The sequence below is a fragment of the Ptychodera flava genome, chromosome 8 (assembly GCF_041260155.1).
Source record: "Ptychodera flava strain L36383 chromosome 8, AS_Pfla_20210202, whole genome shotgun sequence".
NCBI classification, from domain to species: domain Eukaryota; kingdom Metazoa; phylum Hemichordata; class Enteropneusta; family Ptychoderidae; genus Ptychodera; species Ptychodera flava.
The window spans coordinates 31,039,707-31,064,999 of record NC_091935.1 but is presented as its reverse complement, the minus strand read 5'-3'; the positions used below and the strand labels follow the sequence as shown (position 1 = coordinate 31,064,999).

General features: G+C 37.4%; 1 protein-coding gene across 22 annotated transcripts in view; it reads right to left on the bottom strand.

Moving 5' to 3' along the window:
* Positions 1-25,293, bottom strand: part of LOC139139059 (microtubule-associated serine/threonine-protein kinase 2-like) — a 140,365-nt gene that overhangs the window by 13,993 nt on the left and 101,079 nt on the right. For 11 of the 22 annotated variants that reach the window (XM_070707769.1, XM_070707772.1, XM_070707777.1 and 8 more), the window contains 12 exons: positions 21,700-21,728; positions 20,174-20,235; positions 13,510-13,661; positions 11,636-11,799; positions 8,724-8,835; positions 6,573-6,746; positions 5,877-5,975; positions 5,462-5,591; positions 4,296-4,476; positions 3,732-3,906; positions 2,286-2,377; positions 1,538-1,618 (listed from right to left, as the gene is read on the bottom strand). In XM_070707769.1, coding sequence (XP_070563870.1) covers positions 1,538-1,618; positions 2,286-2,377; positions 3,732-3,906; positions 4,296-4,476; positions 5,462-5,591; positions 5,877-5,975; positions 6,573-6,746; positions 8,724-8,835; positions 11,636-11,799; positions 13,510-13,661; positions 20,174-20,235; positions 21,700-21,728 — 1,451 coding nt within the window. Of the gene's footprint in view, positions 1-1,537; positions 1,619-2,285; positions 2,378-3,731; positions 3,907-4,295; positions 4,477-5,461; positions 5,592-5,876; positions 5,976-6,572; positions 6,747-8,723; positions 8,836-10,269; positions 10,309-11,635; positions 11,800-13,509; positions 13,662-20,173; positions 20,236-21,699; positions 21,729-25,293 lie in introns of all 22 variants that reach the window. The other 11 variants (XM_070707766.1, XM_070707768.1, XM_070707773.1 and 8 more) reach the window with 3 other exon arrangements.

The following is a 25,293-nucleotide window of genomic DNA, read 5'->3' as shown; positions in this document are numbered from 1 at the left end:
GAATTTGTAACTTTGTAGAAAGGAGAGTAAAGTGTTTCAATACATTGCAACTTTGTAGGAAGGAGGGTAAATTGTTTCAACACCTTACACATTTTATTATAGCTATAGTTTTCTGTTGGGGAGGCATCGTGACATGATTTCATGAGAAGAAAAAACATATAGTATGCAAAGACGTCAATATTTTGCCATTTGTAATTAAAGTGTATACGTGTCTACACGTCACCCACGGTCCCTATCAAGCCGCAACTCAAAGTGATAAGTTTCTCTTGCATAGTATCAATATCATTTTGATGAGGCGGCCTGCAGAAGGAGACTTCAGCATGCAGCATTTCACTGAAAACAGCCCTTTGAGAGAATGGTTACACTCAACGCAACATTTACGCACGGTCCCTCTGTGATTTATGCAAATAAACTTAAAACTATTCACGACCACAACCTCACCTATCGCTCTCATCCTATCGTGACGTCATATATATAACAACAATCATGCCCCACACTCTTCTCTATCGCACAATACACGAACAAAATGTCAGCAAGCTTCTTTCCAATATAAATAATGATAATTTATACCATACCTTTGTCTTGACCTACGGTAGTGTCTTCTGTTCTTGATTTCGATATCAAAGCCAAGAGTCCTTTGTTCTCTCACTGAACGGGTTGATCACACCATACACGTTTTTGATCCACATGCACACAACAAAAGAAGTTCCGTAATAGCCCATTCCGGCCATTTTCAAACCACACTGTTGTCAGTGGGGTAAACAATATTCGCAACAATCACATTTCCAGGCTAATAGACTATGTTTTACGAAATCACACGTTCTTATCACAAAATAAAACTACCTTTGTCTTTAAATCAATGCGCCAGTAAACAGGTCCAGCAGCTAGTTATGTCATCAAGTCGGGTAATAAATGTTAGGGTCGTAACAAAAGTGAGAAATCTAAAACATTAAATATGTTGTTTTTTATCAATTTTATCACCAAAAGTTCATGAAAATCTCTGATACTCTGAATCAGCCATCCTGCATATTTCTAACATTCATCAAACCCTCATTTCTGTTCCACAACTCATAAAACAGTCCACAATGCAGGATTGGTGTACATTCCAAAACTACATATATGAAAGACCCCTAAAATCAATTAGTTAAAAAGGGGGGTTAGAAATTTCGCAAAACTATCTAACCGCCACTCCGTTTGGCTCCATTTTTCCGAATTGGAACCTTGAAACCAGTCTGAATATCTGTACCAAATATCAACGCAGTCTGTTCAGCGGTTTTTGACTTTTTGTCGTTTACGGAAATGGACGACATCTTTCACCGGTTGAAACTACACTAATATCACAACTTCAGTTGTGATAAAAATTAGGGTTCTTTTGACCGACGATAATAGATGACAGAGTATGGATTTGATAGGCAAGAGCAATGCATTTTCTGATTGTTTGTACTGTGTGTATCTAGGGCAAAGTGTTCCAATTGGAGCCCAACAAACATCTGCAAATGTGTTTCAAGTGATCATATACTTGAAAATGATGACTTACTTGTCTGGTTTCAGATCTCTGTGGACAATACCGTAGCTGTGAATGTATTCCACTGCCAGCACTGACTCGGCAAAGTACATCCTACAAAGATCACGTACAGAAGGTAAATAGTCAATTTACAGCCTCTTGCACTGAGACGGTGTGCATCTCTAATATACATCTGTATTGGGTTAATTTCTGAGTAAAGACTTACTACAACCATATTTATAGTGATTATTGGCACTGTGGACAGTCTATTTCTTGGAAATCAAAAATTGTAAACTTTCAAAGCTATGCACGTAAAATTTGTTTCACACGGCAATATAAATATTCATGACACTTCTAAGACACTATGAAGAGAATATTCGTTATCACCTATTTACTTCTGTACATGCACGTGTGTTAGAATTAAGACATTTTACATCTAAAAGCATAAACTTCTAAATACTGATTATGCTAGATGTGAAATGGTAACTACAGCACACTTATGATTTCACTCTCATCATTCGAATGTCTCTCTCTTCTGGAATATTATACATTATCGCCGTTCACTATTTAAGAAATTCAATTTGTATTTAACAGCCTCACACATATGGCCAAACACTGTTTTCAAACCTCACACAAAATCACATTTACTGAAAGAGGAAATCAGAGTGCGGAACCAACATGAAGTGTACCACACCATGGAGAATGCATACACATAAAGCATACATTGAGTATACTTAAAGTATACTTGTCTTATAAAGAGTTGACTGCATCTCTGTCTTACCTTGCCATGTCCACAGGTAGTGGGCCCATGTTCTTTAATAATGTAGCACAGTCACCTCCTTCAACGTACTCCATTACCATACATAGGTATTTCTGAAATGCAAAAAAAAAAATGAAAACCAAACCAAAAAAGTTAAGTTTAATCTCCTGCTAGTTGAATTAACATTTCACCATTTTCAGTTGATGTGAGAAAGTAATAAATGTACCATAAGTCATTTCAACTTTCCTTATTCTTTTGTTGATTTGTGCCGAGTGTTTGCTATAATCGTAAACACTGCTATTTTCTGTAAATTTTCTTTATTTGTACACTGGTTCAATTTGCTGATGCCTCTCAGATACACTTTTCCATAGCAAGGCTCATCCTACTCAGGCTCCCAAGAATAAAGTACAGCTCTCGCACATTCTTGCTATATTACAGTACTAAAGGTCTTCCAAACATTTTATTCTAATTTTCCAACACTAACACTGGCAAAATCACTAGTCTATCCTATTGAATTCTATAAGACGGTTTCTCTGGTCATTTAATTTCCCGGAAAACGACAACTCTATTTTTTTCCTTATTACTTTTCAAGGTGATTGAGTCAGACTACATTCAATTACAGCTCTCCACCTGCAACTTCAGCCAGATGTGATTTTTAATGAAGCTCAAATCTAGCCTATTAACGTGGATGGCATTGTCCACCTGTGGTCGTGGCAAGAGAATTGCATCAGGTAAGTTGTAGCTGGCAATACCTGGTTTCTCAAGAGCATGGCCACCCCTCTGTTCTTAGACCAATCAATTCATATGCTAATAATTACACAAAAGAATGTATTTGCAAAACAAAGACTATGAAAATTTTGCATTGTTATGTAAATTGGTGACCCCTCTCTTTTTTTCAAGCACGGAAGAGAACTGATTACACTATGTGCTATGTATTGAGACTTTCTTTCTTCAGCCATAACATCAGAACTGTTTGTTCTCGGAAACAAACTGGTCATTATATATACCACAGCAACCTGGATTGTTTTCCATTCTTCAAACACTTATTTTCCAGGAAACAGAATGATATTTTGTTCTTTGAAATTGTTACCGATCTTTCCTTTTTTCTGACTTTCCCACGTATCTAAGTTTGCAAGTTTGAGCTGATGACAAAAACAATCACGGCAAATTGCACTGTGAGAAGTCTGTACTCAGCGAGTACAGTATGATACGCAAGTGCCGTCAGCATGATTTCAGTACGTGGTGGTATTGCCAATATAAACCAGGTACTTTATGTCAATAGATTTAAAGGCTAAGACAGCAGGAGGGGCTGTGAACTGTCTATACAAATTTTAAAATCTGTATAATATATATTTCAACCTTTTACCATCCTCTTCTAACCTTAGATTTATCGTAATCCATCCTGACGGGAAATGATGACAAATTCCTGCATTCCTTGCAAAAGCAGGGTATTTTGTGCCAATTTACCTTAGTCTCAAAGCTGCAGTACATGGCCACTACGAATGGATTCTCTGCAAAAGTCAGTATGTCTCTCTCGTTGAACACTTGCTGTACTTGGTTCCTCAGGACAAGATTCTGCTTACAAATTTTCTTCATGGCAAACCGTTGGTGCGTCTCTTTGTGCTTGACAAGATATACGGCTCTGAGGGAACAAAACGCGGATTGTGTACATTTTACCATCAAAGTGTGCAAGGCTTGATGAACATCTCACAGAACATGAACAGAACGGATGTAAAAAATACACTCAAGTGCTAAAACAAAAAGGGCATATTGACATGAGAGTGGATATGAAAAAAAAACCACATAAAACACGTACAAACAAAATATACAAGGAAACGTGAATCATCCACATAAAGGGACACACTGATGGACATACCAAAACAGACTCACTTACAGGAACAGTTGGAGCAAGTGACTAACAAAAACATTCAGATTCTTGCGTGTGAGGGATCAATCTCATATAAAACCACACATGTATATACAAATGCTACAAAATAGATGATTTCTGCTATGAAGGAAAAATGAGCATACCCATATGCCCCATTGCTGATAAGTTTGACATGTTCAAAATCTTCCTCTGCCGGCTGTTTCTTCATCAGGCTGGATCTTCTTCTGGGCACTGGTTTGAGGTCATCGTCCTTGTCACCTGCTAGTTCATCGGTGTCCGGTGTGTCTGGCCGTCCACTATCATAGTTGAAAGGATCCATCAAGTCTACGTCACAAGATGAAGATTTGCACAGAGAAAACGGAACAAGATCAACGTCAGTATAAAACTTATAGTCTTCTCTATGGTGCTTTTTCTTGGTCATATGCAACTCAGTTTAAGATTACGTTAAAGTTTTTTTTTATACTGGCACCACTGCTATTTTGAAACATGAACTGGATTGATATTCGACTGTATGCAAAACATTACCTCCAAAAGATCAAACCCACCCTGCCCTTATGAAATTCAAAGTACATTCCATCTACATCATTAAATAACAATTAATTACTTGTTCTCAACTCAAATTGACATGTTTCCTCATTGATATCACTGCACTTATTCATTTATCTCACAAAACAAAGTGTGTTAAAAAACAAGAATATATATGTATATATATTTAGAAAGAGAGAGAGAGAGAGATGCATGAAACTTAATAAGTAACAGATATTATTACTTTGTACTGTATACCACACACACACAAACACACACACACACACACACACACACACACACACACACGCTGTGCTGTTTTGTGTCTATGTTTACAACTATTGTCTTACGAATTCTGACCTACTGTCATTGGATTATGGATTGGTATGATTGCGATTATTTTACACCACACCACACACACACACACACACACACACACACCACACACACCACACAATATATATATATATATATATATATATATATATATACACCATTATATACCATATATACCATATATATATATATATATATATATATATATATATATATATATATATATATATATATATATATATATATATAAAGATAGATATTATTACTTTGTATAGGTAGACAGATTGATACACAGATAGATAGATAGATAGGTAGATACACACACTTTTTTTGTGTTTTTTGAGGGGTTTTCTTAAATTCATGAGGGTGCTGTCCAAAATTAAAAATGGACTTCTAACACATTGATGACCATATAGCAAACAGAAAGACAACAATCTTGCTCTCTTACCCAGTGGATCCTTATTCAAGCCAAGTTTCTGTATAATATAACGCGGTATATCTTCCTTGATTCCCTCTGTAACTTTAGCTTCACCTTCAGCCGCCTCTAATAGATGGTAGAATTCCTCCGGATCAAATTCCTACAGAAGCGGAAACAAAAAACGGCAGAAATCTGGTCAATCTTGACAGTATCAATCTAGATGTCAAAGATAATTCCCATGAGCCTTTGTTTCCTCAAGCCTGGACAATCAAACACTGTTACTACTCCAGAGTATGTACACATCTGGCATCCAACCTATTTTACATCCGACACTGCTGTTGTCCATATGGAAAAATTTGTACGTAAAACAAAACAGATGGCCATCTCTTGCGATAAAGAAACTACGTTTTCATGATTTTGAAAAGGGAGCAATCTAGCCACTCACCAAACATTCAAGCAGTCTTGCAGGTCTTGATATTATCATGAGCAGTTTCTTCGTGATCTCGCTGATGGAGTTAGCCGTAGAACTTGATCGGCTTTGGGCCTAAATGAGGAAATCGCAAATTGTGTTACTAACAGCCTACTGAACGTGCTCAGGGGAACACACTAGCCAAATGTAAAACAACTAGATTAACAAAACCATTAAAGTGGAACACACAGGTATTAATGGCAGCTTATGGCATTGGTATTCGTTTGGCAACTACACATCAGAGGGGTTACTTAATGCAGCAAGCTCCTGTGAAACCTAAAATTTACATATTATAGTTAACATAAGCCATAAGATTTTGGGCTTATCTCACCATAAAGCTGAATATATGTCTTTCTTTGTCAACATTGTGGTAGACTATGCTACTGAAAGGCAAACTTATGCCGACTTTCAGAGAATTCAAGTGCTGCAAGTACCCTACCAAGCAAACGAAAACAGAAGTGAGTTTCTCTGAAGTTCATTTGTCGATATTAGACGACACAGGACAAGTGTATTCATGGATGTGCTCCATGGATGTGCTCTCTGGGATACCCCTTTCATCACCATGGTTAGGCCCAAACGCATTGTTAGCAATGGTGAATGCAGACCTGTTTACAAGGAAATGGGGGTGCACAGGTTAAAAAGTCTGAAGATGATTACATTCCTTTCACTTACATCTTGTACGAGTCTGTTGCAGTTCTCTGACAGTTCTAAGAAGTAGGCGCTGGTAACCAGACCGTCTTGAGATTTCTCAAGACAGTCTTTGGCCAGCTCCAGCACCTGATGAACCAGGAAGCTGAAGATGCTGTCGTGGGTCTCCTGTTCTGCGCTCAAAGTCTCAATGAACTCCTGCAAGATAAACCAGAATTATGTCAGTTTCATACTTCACAATGGCTGAAAATTCTGTCAGTTTCATACTTCACAATGGCTGAAAGATAAACCAGAATTATGTCAGTTTCATACTTCACAATGGCTGAAAATTCTAAGGGAAGTACGGTACGTTTGCTGATTTTGCTGACTTGGGAAAATTTTCACTGGCTGTACAAAACCTGATGAAAAATGACAATTTGTGTTTTGCCAAAAGCGATGAGCCAACAGTATTAGAGCCTTACCCAAGTATCTTACAGTATTATACACCTGCATCTGTAACCTATTGAGTTTTGGCAAACAGAATGTTTCAGTATAAAATGACGCGGAGACCAGTAACTTTGATGTGGAGTACATCAACTTCATGTATGATTAGATGTTATTTGACCTTTGACCTCATAACACCTTTCCATCACCACAGGGATAAAGAAGAGATGATTTTACATTTTTACAAAAAAGCACATCTAAACAGTCAGTACTTCATGCAGTGAATAACAGTCAATTCAAAACCTGTGAATTTGGGTGAATATTCTGAAATTTGACAAAAGCTAAAATCATGCATGGATTGTATTCAGACTCTTTTTCCACTTCTTGTCTAGCCAATTTGTAGATTTTACAACAACAACAACAACATCATTATCAAGAACACCGTTCTTTTGTGCAAAAACTTAAATCAATGTTGGCACGGAAACAGAGAAGTCACTGCAAAAAGGACTGGAAACCTTCCATTTATGATTGAGTTTAACTTAACCTTGCATAAATGAGAACTACGGTTTCGTAAGTCATCCACAGGTTTCAAAAGATAACATTTCACAACTGCAGGTACCTTTTAGCTTTATTCAGTCTAAGAAGCAGGAAGACTGAGTTGGAATTGAAAGGTGTTGTGGTTTCCCCTGTACGTAGATCATTTCTTTTATGCACGTCACGGTCATTGTGCAGGACAAAATCACAACTAACTGGTCGTTTCACTTGAAACACATTCTGATAATGAGCGACGCGGAGAAGGCTTCCTGATTAATGACATATTGTTGTTGGTGATAACAGTTGGTGCACCAAAGAGGGGAGGTCGTCCAAAATGTCTTGAGATGGGCATGGAGGTATGGTACATGCAGTAATGTTACAAATTTTATGCAAAATATATGCAAATGATCAATACTGATTATCCAATGACGTAGTTTATGCAAATAAAAGATGATTTCTGACGCTTCTAAACACGGTGTTTTTGCTAAGAATTGTTAGCTGTTGTGGCGGTAGGCACCTTAGGGCAAAATTTTGTACTCAGAAAACCTTTCATTTGGCTCTGGACTTGTGTGGACTCATTCAGCAATTTGTAGAGAAAATATAATTTCATTATCTTGTCAGTGTGATATCAAAACTCACAAATGATGAATCTCGAGCTGACTTGTTTCCATCTAACCTGTCAGGTGACTAGAAAACATTCTGCAAATGGAATTCTGTTGCGCTGTTTGACACGTAACCTACTGGTGACTTGTTGTCGCCTTAGCTTGACATGACTGATGAAGGAAGAAGAGTATAGCTGATTGGATTCACAATTCCTCACCCTTGATTCTCAAAATATATCACTTTCTCTAGGCTATTTTGAGAGATGCTGTAGCTTGCTGGAGTTGAGCAAATCCGCTTGCCAAAACTAACCGGCTTGTAGCTCGTATGACTGCACCGGCAGTTTTGTGCTTCTACTAGTCCAACAGACTAGGGAATTGTTCAGCTAGTAACTAAAAATATAACAGTGGCATACAGGAAACTCAGGCTGGGCTACTGATTGTGTATTGGCTGTGAGCCTGTGGGCCGGTAGACCTCAAAATGAATTGCTGGCTAAGTGAGCCTGTGAGCTTGCAACTAGGTCTTCACTGTGGTAAGATGGGGCAAATAAAGAATGTCACAGAATGTACAAGGATAGTGTAAGTTGTTTCTAACAATTACAAATCAGTATTTTTTTACCTGTAGTTTCCCTTCCATTTGCTCCTTTGCCTTCGGGAACCTGTCTCTGTAAACACTGTTCATCATCAGCACCTCTGTCTCCAAACCGCCAGGTCCTAGCACCGGACTACTGCTGGAAAAAGTAAATCAAAAACAACTTGGAACGAGAACTTAACATTCGCTGAAGTGACACACAAGACCCATTTTCTGCGTAGATTATAGAAAACAGAATGCGTCTGGAACATATCATATTATTCAGTGCACAGAACATTTCATGTCATTGAATGCATGTTGAAAATGGAATGAAAAGAGTACTTGTATGACTGTTTGAAAGAGGCAGGCAATTGAACAGGCAATTTTTCCAGAACAAGATCCAAAACGCAATGGTAAGGTAAGATATGAGCCGACATTATGCTTCATGATGTTGACTTCAGGCTGTAGAAATAAATGCTAGCACATCTTGCTCATATAATTCAGAAAGTCTAAACAAACGCATGCTTGTTTGTGTTTGCTTTTATATCATACACATGTGAGACAACCTTTTGACAAAACCAGTCGGTCTCTGAAGGATAATACTAAAATGAAAATCAACAGCTTTGATCAACTTTCAGAGAAAAAGCAAGGAAAGCATGCTTGGTTCCAGGTCCGTCTTTTTGCCATGCAATCTCAGTGTTTCACACACACCGTTGAATATCTGGTGTTGCAAGGCAGGCTTTGGAGTATTTTTTGTTACCTTTGAGAAGTGCCAGATACCCACAAACAGTTTGTCTAGCACTCATGACCTTTGATTTTCACACATTTTCCAATTAGAATACAAAGCATATACACACGTCACCTTTGACGTAGATATTTTTGGTCCCATTTTTTTTTTGCAAAATCTCAAGAGGTAGCCAGTGTTCTGTTTAGACAGTTGCCCCTTTCACCACCCCTTTCCCCACCATGGTTTGGCCCAAATCCATTATCATCAATGTGAGTGTGGACCCGTTCACAGGTGTCTGGGGGTGAAATATTACTTATTTCCATGTCATTTTCCTTACTTAATAGCTATGACCATTCACAGTAATTTTATAAACATTTGACGAAAACTTGCATTTATTTCAGCATATTTTCAATGTGGCTTCATAAGTGATATTATCATTTATTATGAAGCCAAATTGGAAATAATTTCTAATATTTTGACTTTTGAAGACATTTATCGACTGCCAGAGATAACAAGACATAAATGAGGATGGGAAGAACATATGGCTTTTCAGCTTAAATTGATTGTATGAAGTTTTGATATTTTCGCACAAATACTGGTATTCAAGATGGAGCATGCATGAAAATTAAATGGGGGAAAAATGGAAATTAGTGATGAGAAGTCAGAACACTTGAACATTTCCTGAATAAAGAGATGAGTTGGTAGATGTGTTATACAATCTTGCCTGAAGAAAATACTGCATTTATTTCATGCATGCATATTTGACGACAAATGTTATTTCTCAAAACTATTTAGGAGATAAAAAAGGTGAGATTTCAAAAAAAAGACGTAAAGAGAAAACTTTTTCTGCAAAAAAATCATGCTTACGTCAATCTGGGGATGTATTTCACATCCAGTATAGCTAGACTGAGAGTGAAGAAACGTGTAGGGGGAAAAAAGAGAAGAAAGAGAATATTGACCTTGTTGCTCATTTGAATATGTAAATTTTGCAAAGGTAGATGTAAATTGTGACATGTCTGAACAATGACAGGACACTACGTTATGTCACCTTGTAGATTGAAAAGTTCTGATTTGCTACCTTGTGTACAAACACCATACATCGAAGACACAGAAAGTCGCCTTGCTTTCTATCATCAATCAAGCTTACTAAAAACATGTCCAATCTTCCAACTGGGTGTTTAAATCTTCCAGCTGGTCTTTCGTCTTCAACTAAGCTTTGACCGGTAGCTTGACAGAAGGGGAGACAATTTTTCAGTGCACTACTGATCCGTTTCAGGGTCTTCCCTTCATGAAATTTTTACTACATGATAATCGATTTGTTTTGTTTTTAAGCACAAACCAAAGTACATATCTCAATTTTATGTCCAGATTTCAAGACAACTCGTCCTTGATCTAAAATGTTAAAAATTTCTAGTAAAAAGCTAAGTTTGGACTCAAATTTATGAAATCTTAAGGCAAAATTAGAGAAAGTTAAACAGCATGATTATATGTCGTTCATGACGGTTTCTATCATGTACATGCATATAGTAAAAATCCTACCATGAAATTCTGTGAATTGAGACGCCAAGCAGACAAACATCACCTGACTCAGTATGCATAATTCTCTGACTTCATCCAGCCCAAGATTTTCAGTGGACAGGGAAGACAGAGCTTTGAGAAAGACAGAAATATCACAGCCACTACCTGCAACTCACTAGCTTTACATCCAATCCTCAAACCAAACACTCAGTAGTCTGTCAGCTTCTATTCCAATGGGACAGATGGTTATACATACACTTGTGGGTATATTTTACACAACTGCACGTTTCTTACGATATAAATATTTTACTCTTTTGCTCCTATATTTATTTGCAAGTTGCAAATATACTTACCCAGAATGTACATGTGACAACCGACCAAAGTTGACAACACCAACTCATTTTAAGAAAGTAGTTACCACATAGCCAAAGGAAATGCAATTATCCACCTAACCGATCACATAAATTTTATTTAACCATTTGAAGAATTACAGCAGCAAGACAAGGATATAAACACCAGCCCCTGGCTGATGAATGAATCTGTAGAGGTGATGACATATGGTAGGTTTGCAAACACACACATACAGATACCACATACACAGATACAAACAGGGTGGCAAACTCTGGGTTACAGTACATTCTAGGTGTGGGGGACGTCTGACACTGGTGTATTTACGAGCGCAATTTTCCCTGGTGTCAACAAAGCACAAGCTTACCTGAGACTCCTGGACCTGGGTCGCAAGGACGGCGATTTCTGGCCTTCATCTTCGGGAGTAGGGTTGCTTTCACTGCTGCTAAAGTGCTTGGTGAGCAAAGTCAACTCGTCTGGTGTGGGCTGGTACGGCAGCTGATGGAGTTTCTCTTGGCTTGAGCAGGAAGACTGCAGCAAACAGAGCATGAAGGCAGACCAGAAGGTTTAAAACCTGCCACAGAAATTGGTGACATCTTTTTCGTCTGCGCCACGACGGCCTCTTTTGTTTTAGAGAGGCGTAATTGAATTTTGCACAGAAATCAATAACAGTTGGAAAATATTGAAACAACTCTGATGAAATCAGATCTAACAGAACAGCAATTAGTGATGTCCATTTTCTTTGAATGTGCTAAATTAATTGGCTGTGTTTCATCACTGCCTGTACATTTGTATATGTATCCCTATTGGCTCTTGTAAAGAGCATGAGCCGTATGAGGGTATGTTAATTTGCTCCCTGTGGTACACTCGTGGAAAGTCTCACCTATGGCCATTTCTACAGAGACAAACAATATCTTATAAAGCAAAGGGAGTACCATTCAGCCATCATTTTTTTTAACAAAAATCAAGGCATACACTTTCTGCCTGTAATTTCATTACATTTTTTTCTGCAATATCTCTTCAACAAAACTACATCCACTTTTTGGATAAATCGATAATTGAAAAGCTGTTTTTCATTGTGTTTGTCCGGTGTCCATTACACTGAATGACACAGAATTCTGTCACTATGAATATTTTGTGGCAAATTATTGATGAATCCTATGTGGATGACGTAAGCTAAATTAAACTAACAAACCTCCTGGCTTGGAAATTACAAGAAGATGATGAAGACTTGCAGTAACGTCACTGAACTTGAAACATATCCATATTTTGTTTCCTGTTTGAACTGAGTATATCAGTGATCTTTGGCATGCATTTGCAAAGCCATGATCAGCGGGTCAACTGTGTGTGTCCTTAAGTTTTCAAAGGTGAGCAATTTGCATTTTATGTAAACTAGGAAGATACTTTGGGCTGTCAATGTGAATTTGAGCTGGCGAAAGGTTGAGCTGCATGCCACATTTTCCACACCACAGATGTGACTTGGTTGTCGATTGGCCGCACAAGGATGGTGACCAATGACCACCTGTTTTGTGAAGCTGCATGCAAATGAGTTGATATTGACATTCTCCAGAGAAAAGCTGTGATTGAAAGAGTCTCTTGTGGCATTCCATCACTGTCTACTTGGAAAAATGGGAAATTCATGCGCAAGGGAGAGTGTCAGTAGGGTTGGTTATTTCAAAAATTTTGCTTTCCACAAAAAAAGAATGAAAAAACTTCCTCTATTCGGTCAAATGATGGGGAAAGCAAAATTAAACAAAAACAAAATTAATAACAGCTTTCATTTCCTCTACATTTACAAATACATAAACAACTATACACTAACCCTTTGCAACAAATTTGAGTCAAGTGTCACTGTTTCAAGTGGGTTGTATCATGGTACGTTAAAGGTATTAACCCTTTGAGCGCTGCAATTTTTCCCACCAAAATTATAGTGTGCAACATTTTACCACTTTTGTGAATTTTTCTGTAATTTTTTTGACAATTTTGGACCAAATGAGCATCACATTTTATTGGCTTCAGATTTTTATCAAAATTTTAGCAAAAATTAGAAAAAAATTTACTGGTGTATATTTTGATATAGGCGACAAAAATTGACTTTGGCGCTCAAAGGGTTAAGGGCCAAAGGATATGTACAACAAACATACAAGACTTAAAAACCATTCCTATTTTCAAAATTGTGAAAATTTGAGAAAGCCTCATGTGTAAATTGTTACGATAACAATAGTAATAATTCCAACTCACAGACACTGTGGAACTTGGTGTTGTTGTTCCGTAACCGGATGACGGCAGAGACGCAAAGGACCACCGCCGTCCATCTGCCTTCCTGACGGATGCAAAGGCAAAGTGAGCCGGTCCACTTGGTGAGGCATTCCGGGGGCTTTCCAGAGGGCTCCCTGTGAAGGATAATAACAGAATATTGTGAGGTTTTGCTGGTGATCTATATTGACCTAACATCATTTCACCCACTTTCGACCGAACATGGGTCTGCCAAACCTATTGAAAACAATGAGAGAGATACCTTTGCTTGTAAATCACGGATGTCATCAGAAAGCAAAAAAAATCCACTGAATTGTCTGGTGTATGCTATGACTACACCACCAGTATAATAGAATTATGCTGATTGGTCGACTCTGAAAAAATTTACTACCACACAGTGGGCATGACTCAACCACGAGTGGAAAGAAAAACTTGATTCCAACTGCGGGGGCAGTTTTGCACCAATGTCGCCGCAGAAAACTTGAACCCACCGGGCCTTTACTTTAAGATCATAGTGCCCAGATCAATGTAATTGGCACAAACAATTACACTGTGAATATAATAATGATGACACAATACCATAAATAAAATCTACCTCAAAAGTAAATGCTTAATAATTATGAATGCATTTTCTTCATTTATCATGAATCTGTATTATTCCAACTGCCATTGTCTTTGCAGCTATGTAGTTACAGCCAAAAAATAAGTAGTGGATATATTCTGGAAAAAACTCCACAAAGAGAAAATTATGACACAAGCTCCTCCATTTGCAATACAAATGTACAGCAAATGGGAGAAAAAGATAAATATTGGGCATTTTACAAGAAATATTACTCCAACATCACATTTAATATTAAAGATATAAAAAAAAGATGTGCCAAATCCTGAAATACATAAAATATTTTGACCATTTACACACACACACACACACACACACACACACACACACACACACAGCTAGATACAAAGTTAGTACACACAAATTCACACCCGCCACTGACAATCCTCTCATCCTTACCAGTTTCATCCATGTACAGAACAAGCATGGCAGTGCCCCAAAAATCAATCACTCTTTAATGGTTTCACATAATGGCCAATTTCAATCTCTGATGGAATTATTAACGGTGCTTTATTCATATCTTATATCCCAAGCATCCTCTACACCCTTCATCCATTTGCCATGATTAATAACCAGGAAAAGACTCCGACAACCAACCATTCCTTCCGCACCATTTACAAAACCTAAGACCTAAATTCTTTTGTGTCGGATAGACCGTCTTTCCTGAAGTGTACAGTTCCAGGAATATTCGCTGAATGTGAAAAAAAAAATTCACTGGCAGATATCATGATTTATAGTATACTTCTCAAGCTGAATAAACCAAGAGAAATGGCACTCGGAATTATCTTCCATCCACTGACATATAAAGTAACTTTGACATACTAGTGAAACAGAATGCACAGACTGCTAGCTTCAGATCTTTGCTCAACCTGTCTCTAAGTTACACTGGTCTAAGCAGCAAAATCTGACATAAAGTGCACACCAAAAATTTCAGTCGTATCAATCCCTTGAACATGTATGAGGCATATCTTGCTTGAAAATCAACATAACATTCATGTATATATCAATGAATATAATGACACATTATCAATTCTCCATAACAGACACTGCATATAATCAAGCATACAGTATCAGCCTTATGACCGTATTCATGTGTACCTACTGCTTCTATGTACACATGATGAATGTCAATAATAGCTATTGATAAATACATGTATGTTATCATCTCAAAATTTGCCAAATGACACAATATTCAATGATACATTTTGCCTCAGCGAGTACCAATATCAGTTCAAGCATTTGCTTTGAATCACGGCCGGCCGTGTAAACAAACAGAGGCACCTTCACCTCACAGACTGCACCAGAGTTGACGGTTACATTACGGGACTTTCTGTCCAAACCAAGGAAAATGACCTCATCGTTGACCCCTACTTTACAGCATAACATCAAACTATCAACACAGCCTTGATCTGGGCGTGCACCGGTCTGAAAGATTACATCTCAAGTCTTGTCACACCAGTTAAAGCTATCAAAACATTCAATATACAAAATATCAAGGTCATACACTGATAAGTATCTGTTCCTTTTACTGCTGACTCTCACAGTGTACTCAGTGAAGGCCACTTTATAAACCAACACTGACAAGTCAAGGTTAAAGACTTCTCATGTCTTTGGGATTTTTTACTGTCGTCTAGGGCCAGTCAAGGTGGGTTTCAAAACCATCCCAGCAACATCAAGGCCAGACTATGTCCACTGTATTGTTCATATTTACTACCTGATGCAAAAAATATATGAGATGTCTAACTGCATGGTAGACAGGCCATCAAAAATGGTGAAAATTTTCACTTTTTTTGACCATTCTCCATGTAGTTTATCAAAATGTTGAAATATATATTGTGGGGAGGGATATGTCTGCATGAATATGAGAATTAATAGAGCCAATATTGCCTGTTTCCGTACCATCTGTTACCGTGCCTATGATTGGGCACTGAATCTGCATACAGCGTGAAAGGGTTGTTCACCTGCGCAGGCTTTTGTAACATCACAACTGAAATTCATGAACCCAGTTAACATTGTAATGTGAACCAGTCAATCCTGTTGTCACTAACAAACAGTCATTCAAAAGTTTCAAATGATGAAATGTGGAATTAGCTCAAACTCTGGAAGAGGTAGGGATTTACATGTAAATGAGACAATTGCCGCCAACGTGCCTGCTATTGAACTTGTAAGATTTCAAAACTCTTTGCCCTGATTGGGGAATTTTTCCACATTTATTTGAGTCAGCCGTACACCAACATAAGTAACGTTTCAAATTTTCTAAAATCAGAGAAAACTCTGATGGAGTAAGTGATGCCTCAAATTGGCTATATGAGATACACACTGATTGACAAGTCAAAATAATCAAACATGTTGTTTAATTTGCCACTCTCATCAGCTAGTCAAATTCAAGAGTCATTTGACACAAATAGTGGAGTTATCAGCTATTGGTAGGACATGGAGAGAGTACATTTCCACTGACAATGCCCATGTTCGATTATTTCTTTTCAGGATATGAGCCCCGTACGCACAAGCACGTCTCCGCTGAGATTAAACACAAGGATCAATGCATGAAGCCCACAAAGTGTGCACAGTGTATAGGGGCCTCTCGCAGGGAAAGGCAGATTATAGATTTTCCCACCTCCCTTTCGTTCCGCATCTCAGTATCTCGTTCCAAATGCATTAGTGAGAGATTAACAACTTCTTTATCGGCGTCTCGCATTGCAACCATGACGATTTCCTGACCACAGCGCTGAAGCTAAGAAAATTCCACACGCTCTATGTGAAATTACTCCTGTTTTGTAACGCTGCTAACTCACTTCTTTTGACCAAAAACCGGGACACAGAACATATATTAAAGATGGACCATGATCAGCATTTTGCAGCAAACAAAATAATCACCATTAAATAAGAAATGTGGCATGAAATATTTAATAAAAGACTTGCAGAGACCTGTCTTATATCTAATCCCGTCATGAATTATACATCACTGTATCAGCGGTTAACGGTGTCATCCAGAGAAAAAGATGGAAACGCAGGAGAGTAAAGGCTTTGATGTATCTCTTCAAAAGGATGTAACGCAAGGTGTATTGATCTTCTCAAAGCAAGGCCATCACTCTCCCTTTGATAAATGGACACCAGGAAAATAACTCAATAGAGTGAAGAAAGTGACACCTTTTCTAAAGATGTGCACAGAATGAATAATTGAGGCCCGCCATATTTCAGGTTTAAACATTAAATATCAGTACGTGATTCACTGCAAGCCAAATGGAAATACATAGTCTACTTGTGTTGTGATACAGTGGCGCTCCCATGATGGTTAGCCGTAATATTGGTAATAGATCATTTTATGTTTTGCTCATATTGGGTAAATTTCCTCAAAGGAATTCGATTGTGAACATAATTTTTATTTTCATTGTTATGCTGAACAAGTCATCGTTGATGACACAGTCCCCACTTGTTAATGGGTACTTTGATTACAGGTCCTCAGAGAGGATAGAGTCCTCTTCATTAGGTCTGTGATAAAAATACTTTTGAATAAATTCGCTTGATACATGTGTGAGTTGTAGTTCAGGACATGGAAAAATCGTAATAAAATGGCCACACGGTGGCCATATTGGATCGTATCACAAAACAAATACATGTGCATATGTATGACATAGGTCAATGTCCTTGTAGCAAATTTGATTAACATTGGTTGAGATATGCCTGAGTTATGGCTTGTACATGAAAAAATCATAACAAAATGGCCGCACAGCAGCCATATTGGATCGTATCACAAAACAAATTAATGTGCATATGTATGACATTGGTGAATCTCCTTGTACCAACTTTTAATAAATTCACTTGATACATGTCTGAGTTATGGTTCTGGACATGAAAAAATGTGATAAAATGGCCACACGGCAGCCATATTGGATCGTATCACATAACAAATCAATGTGCATGTGCATGACATAGGTCAATATCCTTGTACCAAGTTTGAATAGAATCGGTTGAGTTATGCCTGAGTTATGGCTCTGTACATGAAAAAATCGTAACAAAATGGCCGCAAAGCGGCCATATTGGATCGTATCACAAAACAAATTGATGTGTATAGCTATGACATTGGTCAATGTCCTTGTACCAACTTTGAATAAAATCTGTTGAGACATGCCTGAGTAATGGGTCTGTACATGAAAAAATCGTAACAAAATGGCTGCACGGCGGCCATATTGGATTGTATCACAAAAAAAATTGACGTGCATATCTATGACATTGGTCAATGTCCTTGTACCAACTTTGAATAAAATCGTTGAAACATGCCTGAGTTATGGCTCTGTACATGAAAAAATCGTAATAAAATGGCCGCCTGGCAGCCATATTGGATCGCATCACAAAACAAATCGACGTGCATCTGTATGACATATGAAGTAATCCTTGTACCAAGTTTGAATGAAATCGCTCCAGGCATCTCTGAGATATCTGCGTGAACGGACGGCCGGCCGGACGCACGCACGGACGCACGCACGCACGGACATGACCAAACCTATAAGTCCCCCCGGACGGTGTCCGTGGGGACTGAAAAAAAGACAAGAAATTAACATGAAATCTTTTTCAACAAAATTATGACAAAGAATACAAAAAGATATCCTTTGTATTTCTGTTAGAGAAGATGGTAACAAATTTGTTAATTCTTTCAATTTCATGAAACCGTTTGCCACAAAAAAGGAGAGAATATGCTACAGATTTGAACTTTCAAATTGGAAATCAGATGAACTCTACTAAAAAGTGAATTGATTGACGAGAACATGACCCAGGAGCATGACACAGTGAACCAAGAGTGACCTCCTTCAAAGATAACATCCCATCCTTTCTTCCATCCATGGCAGAAACTACAGGTACACTGATCTTTGTTGTTGACAAAACAACCAGCACAGACATCCTAGAGGTAACAGACTTAGCTGGCTTTCTGAATTAATTACCCCCATGAGCATTACATACCTACATGTCATCCAATTTGAAGCTAATTAGTGGTTACTCTCATCAAGATGAGAAAAAGGGTTTCCATATGAGTGTACCAGTAAATTTGAGGTTTTCAATTAATTGTGTGCAGTTGTTTGTGTGCAAATAGATAAGTTTAGTAATTTCATTCCTTGCAATGACAACATAAAAGACCAATACAAGTTTGACCGAGTGACACATTAATGACACTGTACTTGAACTTGACACCACTGTCGTGTTTTCATCTATACATGGACAACTTTACCCTATTTTTATATTCAAGTGATAGGCAATGGTTCTACTCCGGAATAAAAGGACGCGATGCGTTCTACAGACTCAGTACGCCCGAATAATCACGTGATGCCGGTACAAACAAGCCCACATGTGTACTAACGCGTATGGAAATACACGTACGTCTAAGCGCGTTTGCGCACATGGCTTTGTGTGTACCGTGGTCGATTCGAATTCCGGGTTTGGCCAATTGTAAGCATCTTTGCTAATTCATCTGACTCTTTTTCTGGAACCCTTGCCTTCTTTAAGTCTGGGGTGATTTTCACAGATGTATGATTGAGATGGAGGAGGGAAAGCAGCATAGTTTGTTGTTGTTTTAGTTGTTTGTTTGTTGGTTTCAGAAGCCCTGTTCCACTGTAGAACATGCTATAGACACGTCTTGGCAAAAATAATGAGGATTTCGGAGATAGCTAGATCTGTGGCATTTGGCCAGGAGTCTTATCTATAGTGGTGAAAAAGACTTACACTCCAAAAGTACTGGCGATGACAATGTCTCAGAATAATGTCTCCAAAAAAATTTGTTATTATATAGGTAAACATAAAGAAAAATATCACCTTTCAAAGACCTAAAATGCAGGCACTTTCATCCAATAATATAATGGGAGGACATGCATTAGTTGAAAAAGCCAAACTGCTCTTCCGAGAAGGTTTAGTCAAATGCAATTACCCCTAAAAAGGGCTTGCAGGAGGGAAATTTTTTAGGGAGGGAAAATAGCACACATAACATCTTTGAAAATTTTCTCATATGTCAACACATGAAAAGATTTAACAGTGACTCACCATGTGAATTTGGTGAATGTGATCTTGGCAACGTAGGCGACGTTCCCTTTCTGCCACGGCAACTAGAAAGGAAGAGAAGACGGAGAACGTCAATCATGCTTGCAGAGGTTGACCGGTGAAAGTTTAGTAATAGTGTCAGGATCTTCAGCGATCTACGGCGACCAATTCCCTGGATTTCAATATTTACAAATTGAGAGCAGCACCTTATCGCGCTTTCATTTGTACGACACACACGATGAAAATGATGGCACAATGTAGTGGGGATTCAAAACATGGAAATATCGATGTACAGGATTGTGTATAATCTGATTACTATTGGCAGATTGCCAAAACGATATGGAAATTGCCGGTGGAAATTGCCTTGATGAAGTTCAAAGTCGTGCCGTTGGATTTGGAGGTCTTAGATTTTGAATACAAGGTGTTTTAATTAAACCTCCCTTGACTGGATTTATTAAACACAGCTCTATCCTTGCTCTGACAATGACACAAAAACAGATAGTCAGCAACATGAAAACACACTACGGCTCTCACAAACTAACATCTATATGGTTCATAGATACTCCTTCTCTCATGAACGTCCTTGTCTATATAAACGCCACCAACCCTGTTTCATTTTTCCCCGGCTCTCATCAAATGTAAAATACTATTTGTTTATCTCTGTCAGGTCTGTTTTCAGTTAAGATTGGTAATGACCATGACCTTGATGATTTTACGTCAAAGCACCTGTGATATAGATCTCAAAGTACAGTGCCATGGAATTCAAAAGTGCTGCTGTACGTAAATCATTATCATATTGTGGAAGATGCAAGTTAAATTCATCAGCAATGCCATTGCCATACCGGTATGTTTTTCATAGTATTTCATAAATATAAGCAAAAATACCTATATCTCTGATATTCTAAATCTGCTGTTCATAAATAGCACTCCTCATTCTAGTTGACAGGGAATCTGGGACCAGACGTGGACAGCTCTCAATTTGAATAAAATATTGATACACACACATACACACATACTATATGCTTACACCCTATAAAACGTTTCAAATGTTGCCTAAATCATTACATCTCAGAAAGGGGATCTACAGTATTTCATGCTTGCTAAATGTGTTACAATAACCCTACACAGAATCACCTGGAAATCCTCTTGAAAAAAACTTTTCACCTTTTCCCTTGTTTTGAAAAGAGAAATACATTGTTTTAGGTAAATTTGCCTTTCTGCTGCACAAAAGAAACATGACTGACAATCTGCTCTCAATATCTACCGATTACTTGAGGAAAGAAATACCAAACGTGGTATGGGATGAGGTTTAGGTTGGGGAGGAGTTTGATGAACAATTACTTGTATTTTAACCAGAGAATGTAAAAGAACCAGTGTATGCACACATTAGTGATGGAGACAGTGCAGCTGTAGGGCATTGCATTTTCTGTTTATTTGATTGTTTGCTTGTTTGTTCTTTCTTTCCTTCTGCATGTACATGTTCATATATTTGGGTTTTCTTTTCTCAAAAATAGTTTGTGAATTATTACCTTCCTCTCCTGGATAGGCTCAGTTCCTTCTGTAAACATGAGAAGAGAGAGCACGATAAGTTAGAATATTATTTCTAGTATTTCAAAAATAAATTCTTATACAAGATATTTACTACATGTACTTTGATAGTTCTTTAAGTATGAAAACCCTAAGGCACTTAAAAAAAATTAATATTTGTTTGCCGTCCGCGCACTGATAGGTTTTCAGAGAAAATTAAGAAAACAAACACAATGTTAACACTATTACAAATAAAAATATTTCTGGTATTTTTCTAAAAGAAACCAAAGTAAAATTGGGCTTATGTTAATACACTTGTGTTTTTTGTCTATGTTTGTGTTTTTCCCTTGCTGGCTGGTAGGTTTTTCAAAATCCAAGAACAGCAAACAAAGAATTTCTTTAAGTTGCCTAAAATTAAAATGATAATTTTAACAAGTACCGGTAACTGTCAAATAAAAAAGTTACACTGTTGAAAGGAACTTACTTTGAAAAGTTCAATTTAGAAGTTATTGATTTCATGATAGACTATTGTGTTGCAACACATTGATCTCACCAAAATTTGACAACAAGCATTGCTTCTGATTGGTACACTTCATGATGGGCTGAAGTTCTATTTTGAGTGAAAATGTCATATAAATGGCCATATCACAGATATTGGGTTTTTCAGGCAATTAAACTCTTAAAATGCTCACTGAGATGAATATTTGTCCTAAATAATGCTCTACAGAAAGAAGCAGGCAACCAAATACATTTATTTAGGTACTGTTGTCAATGAGAAATATACAGTGTTGTACACGGAACGTGAGGACAAATTAAAATCATTCTTGTTCCTATTTTCTGCAGTTGGTGAGTCAGTGCCCGAGTGCTGCAGTGTGTATAGTGCATTCTGTAGTAATAAATTGTTGACAGTCATGTCATGCCGTGTACAATCAACACATTCTCATCACGACAGGAATATGCATGTACATGTGAGTTTAGTACAAAGTGTATGCATAACCAAAGTAAGTTCACAGATCATAAATACTGTAAATGGGTTACATACATTTATTGAGTGACAGCAGTGTGGCAATTTGAATTATCGTGATTTCAAATTTATTGGACTTGAGTGTAACACACTTTTGCAGCAGACGTTAGGTTCATAAAACACAGACGATAATATATGACGACGAGCGTCACTCCGCTGTGCTCAATTTCAAAATGCACTGATTTTGAACACTCATTTTTACTGCCTTTTTTTTATAGGTACGCCAATAAAATTTAAGTGGGGATGAAAATTTTAGATTGCAATGAAATTTCTGAAAGGGAAATCACACATTTTGACACAATGTCTGAATATAGTCAAACCAGTCTCCACATTTATGTCTATGATGAAATTATATTCACAACAGCAACAGCAAGAGCATTAATTAAGTGTTTGCACTGCGTGAAGTGGCATGATGTTGGCTAGAAACTGTTTCATATTTACCATGAATTTTTTAAGAACATCAAAAACGGAATGCGCAATTTCAATGTAATATTTACAATATGCTATGGAGCCTACTCATGAACTTGGTTGCAAGCTTACTGCAGAGCTAAAAATTGTGTTGGTTGCATTGTCGAATTTTCTTCAACAATTCATGACTCATCAACCATACTCTGATATAGAAGAACGAATTTCCATGAAGATATACACTTATTTTTTATCTGGGCCGAGCTAAATTTCCAGTCCCACCCATCATTGCATGCATATATATATGTGTGTACAGAACTGAGAACTGTATTATGAATTCTCAGCTGGAGGGCTCAACATTACCAAGCAAGAGAACACCGACACAAGTACCTCCAATCAATTTTGACAATGCACAAACACGTACTTGTTTTGACTGAATGAAACACTTTTGACTACTTGACCAAATATGCATATTTTACTCCATATACATGGTAATTACTGAATACAGAGTCGTGCAACCTACATAATATAGGGTTCATTGTCCAATAACTTCAAACGATCATGTGTTTAATATTTTCATAAATTAGCCAATGATGGCATATTATGCAAATTGACTAGATACTGTCTGTGGTGCCAGACTGATACAAAACAACGTTAACAATATAGTGAAGTATGAACTTTCAATTTCTTGCAAACAAAAAATTCTCAAACTTAGAGGGCAAATTGGAAATCTCTGTGATAAAATAATCCCATATAAATATGCACTGTATTTCCTTTTTTAAATATTTACATTTTTGTTTTTTTTTCAAAATGGTACGGTTTAATTGATGTGCAGCCTGTGAAATGTGTGCGTTGTACCAACTAGCTTGCCATACACTGAGCATGTGATATTCATGGCATTTGTCTGTATACCGGTAGGTTTATAAACACCCAAATGAATACAAGCGCTCCAAAATGAACCATTCATGACCAAATGGGCACACATGTGATGATTGAAGATGTATATGTATGGTGATATGTGTCCACAGCCATACCAGTATGCACAGATGGAGGGAGGGTGGCTCTGTGTTTGTGTGATATACATATATATTGGCCTTACTAACATCATGTCGAATAATCTGCATATTAGAACCTATGCAGATTGAATCAAAAGAGGGATCATAAAAGTGCTGACTTGAACATGACCTTTGACACAGGTATTTTGCATATGGTTATTTCGTATTAAAATAGTCGGAATGGAATTTGGTTAATGAAAGACTGCGTCAAATTCACACTGGAAAACAGCACTTGGATGAAGTCAACAGCATGGAAAATTATTCCATGGAAATGATTAATTCTCTACTGCCATGCATGACAAGATCCAGCTCTGTTTTGATATGCGCAATCCCATGAATATATTGTTTGACCTCATATCCCCGATCTCCATATGTAACATAGCAAATTCCCAATGATCTGAGTGATGAGGTGCTCCCTGGGGCGAGCAGCGCGACCTTTCAACTTCCATTACGTTTCTTTCTAGGTCTAGAAGTCTTGAATGAAAATTGTGTCAATATTCAGTGGATTCTGCCTGTGATAAAATTCGAAGGATATCGCTAGATTACATGTATACTTCAGTATGAGTTAACACATTTTTAGTTGATTTCCTACGTTTGATATCACCTGAGATGCGTGAAGGTTATATTCCTTTCAGTAAGAGACCAACCCTGACCCTACTATACTCCCTATTCAGCATGCATTATTTCTAGATGTACTTCTGTCAGCCATGATACAAATGAATATTAATACCTTCCTTTATGTAATAATAAATTAAACTGTATGAAGCAATTAAATGCCAGAGAAAAATACTGCTATTAGGAAGGTGAAAAATAAACTTAAAAGGATGATTACTTTAATTTTTATGATTATTGAAAGACAGTTTCATTACAAGGATCAAGAAGAGAAATTTTTCAGAAAAATCAACATTGACTATCCTAGTAATATTTACAATGTTCTCAAAGACTTTCTAAATCAAGAAAAATGCTGCAAAAATTCAGACTTTATCTTATTAGTCAAAGAAAATATTCAAGAGAAAAAAACAATTTGTTCTGGTGAGGATGTTTTAGGGAAGTAGATATGGATAGGAAAACAGTACACAATGGTTGTATACTGCAAAGTTTGTAGAACGCAA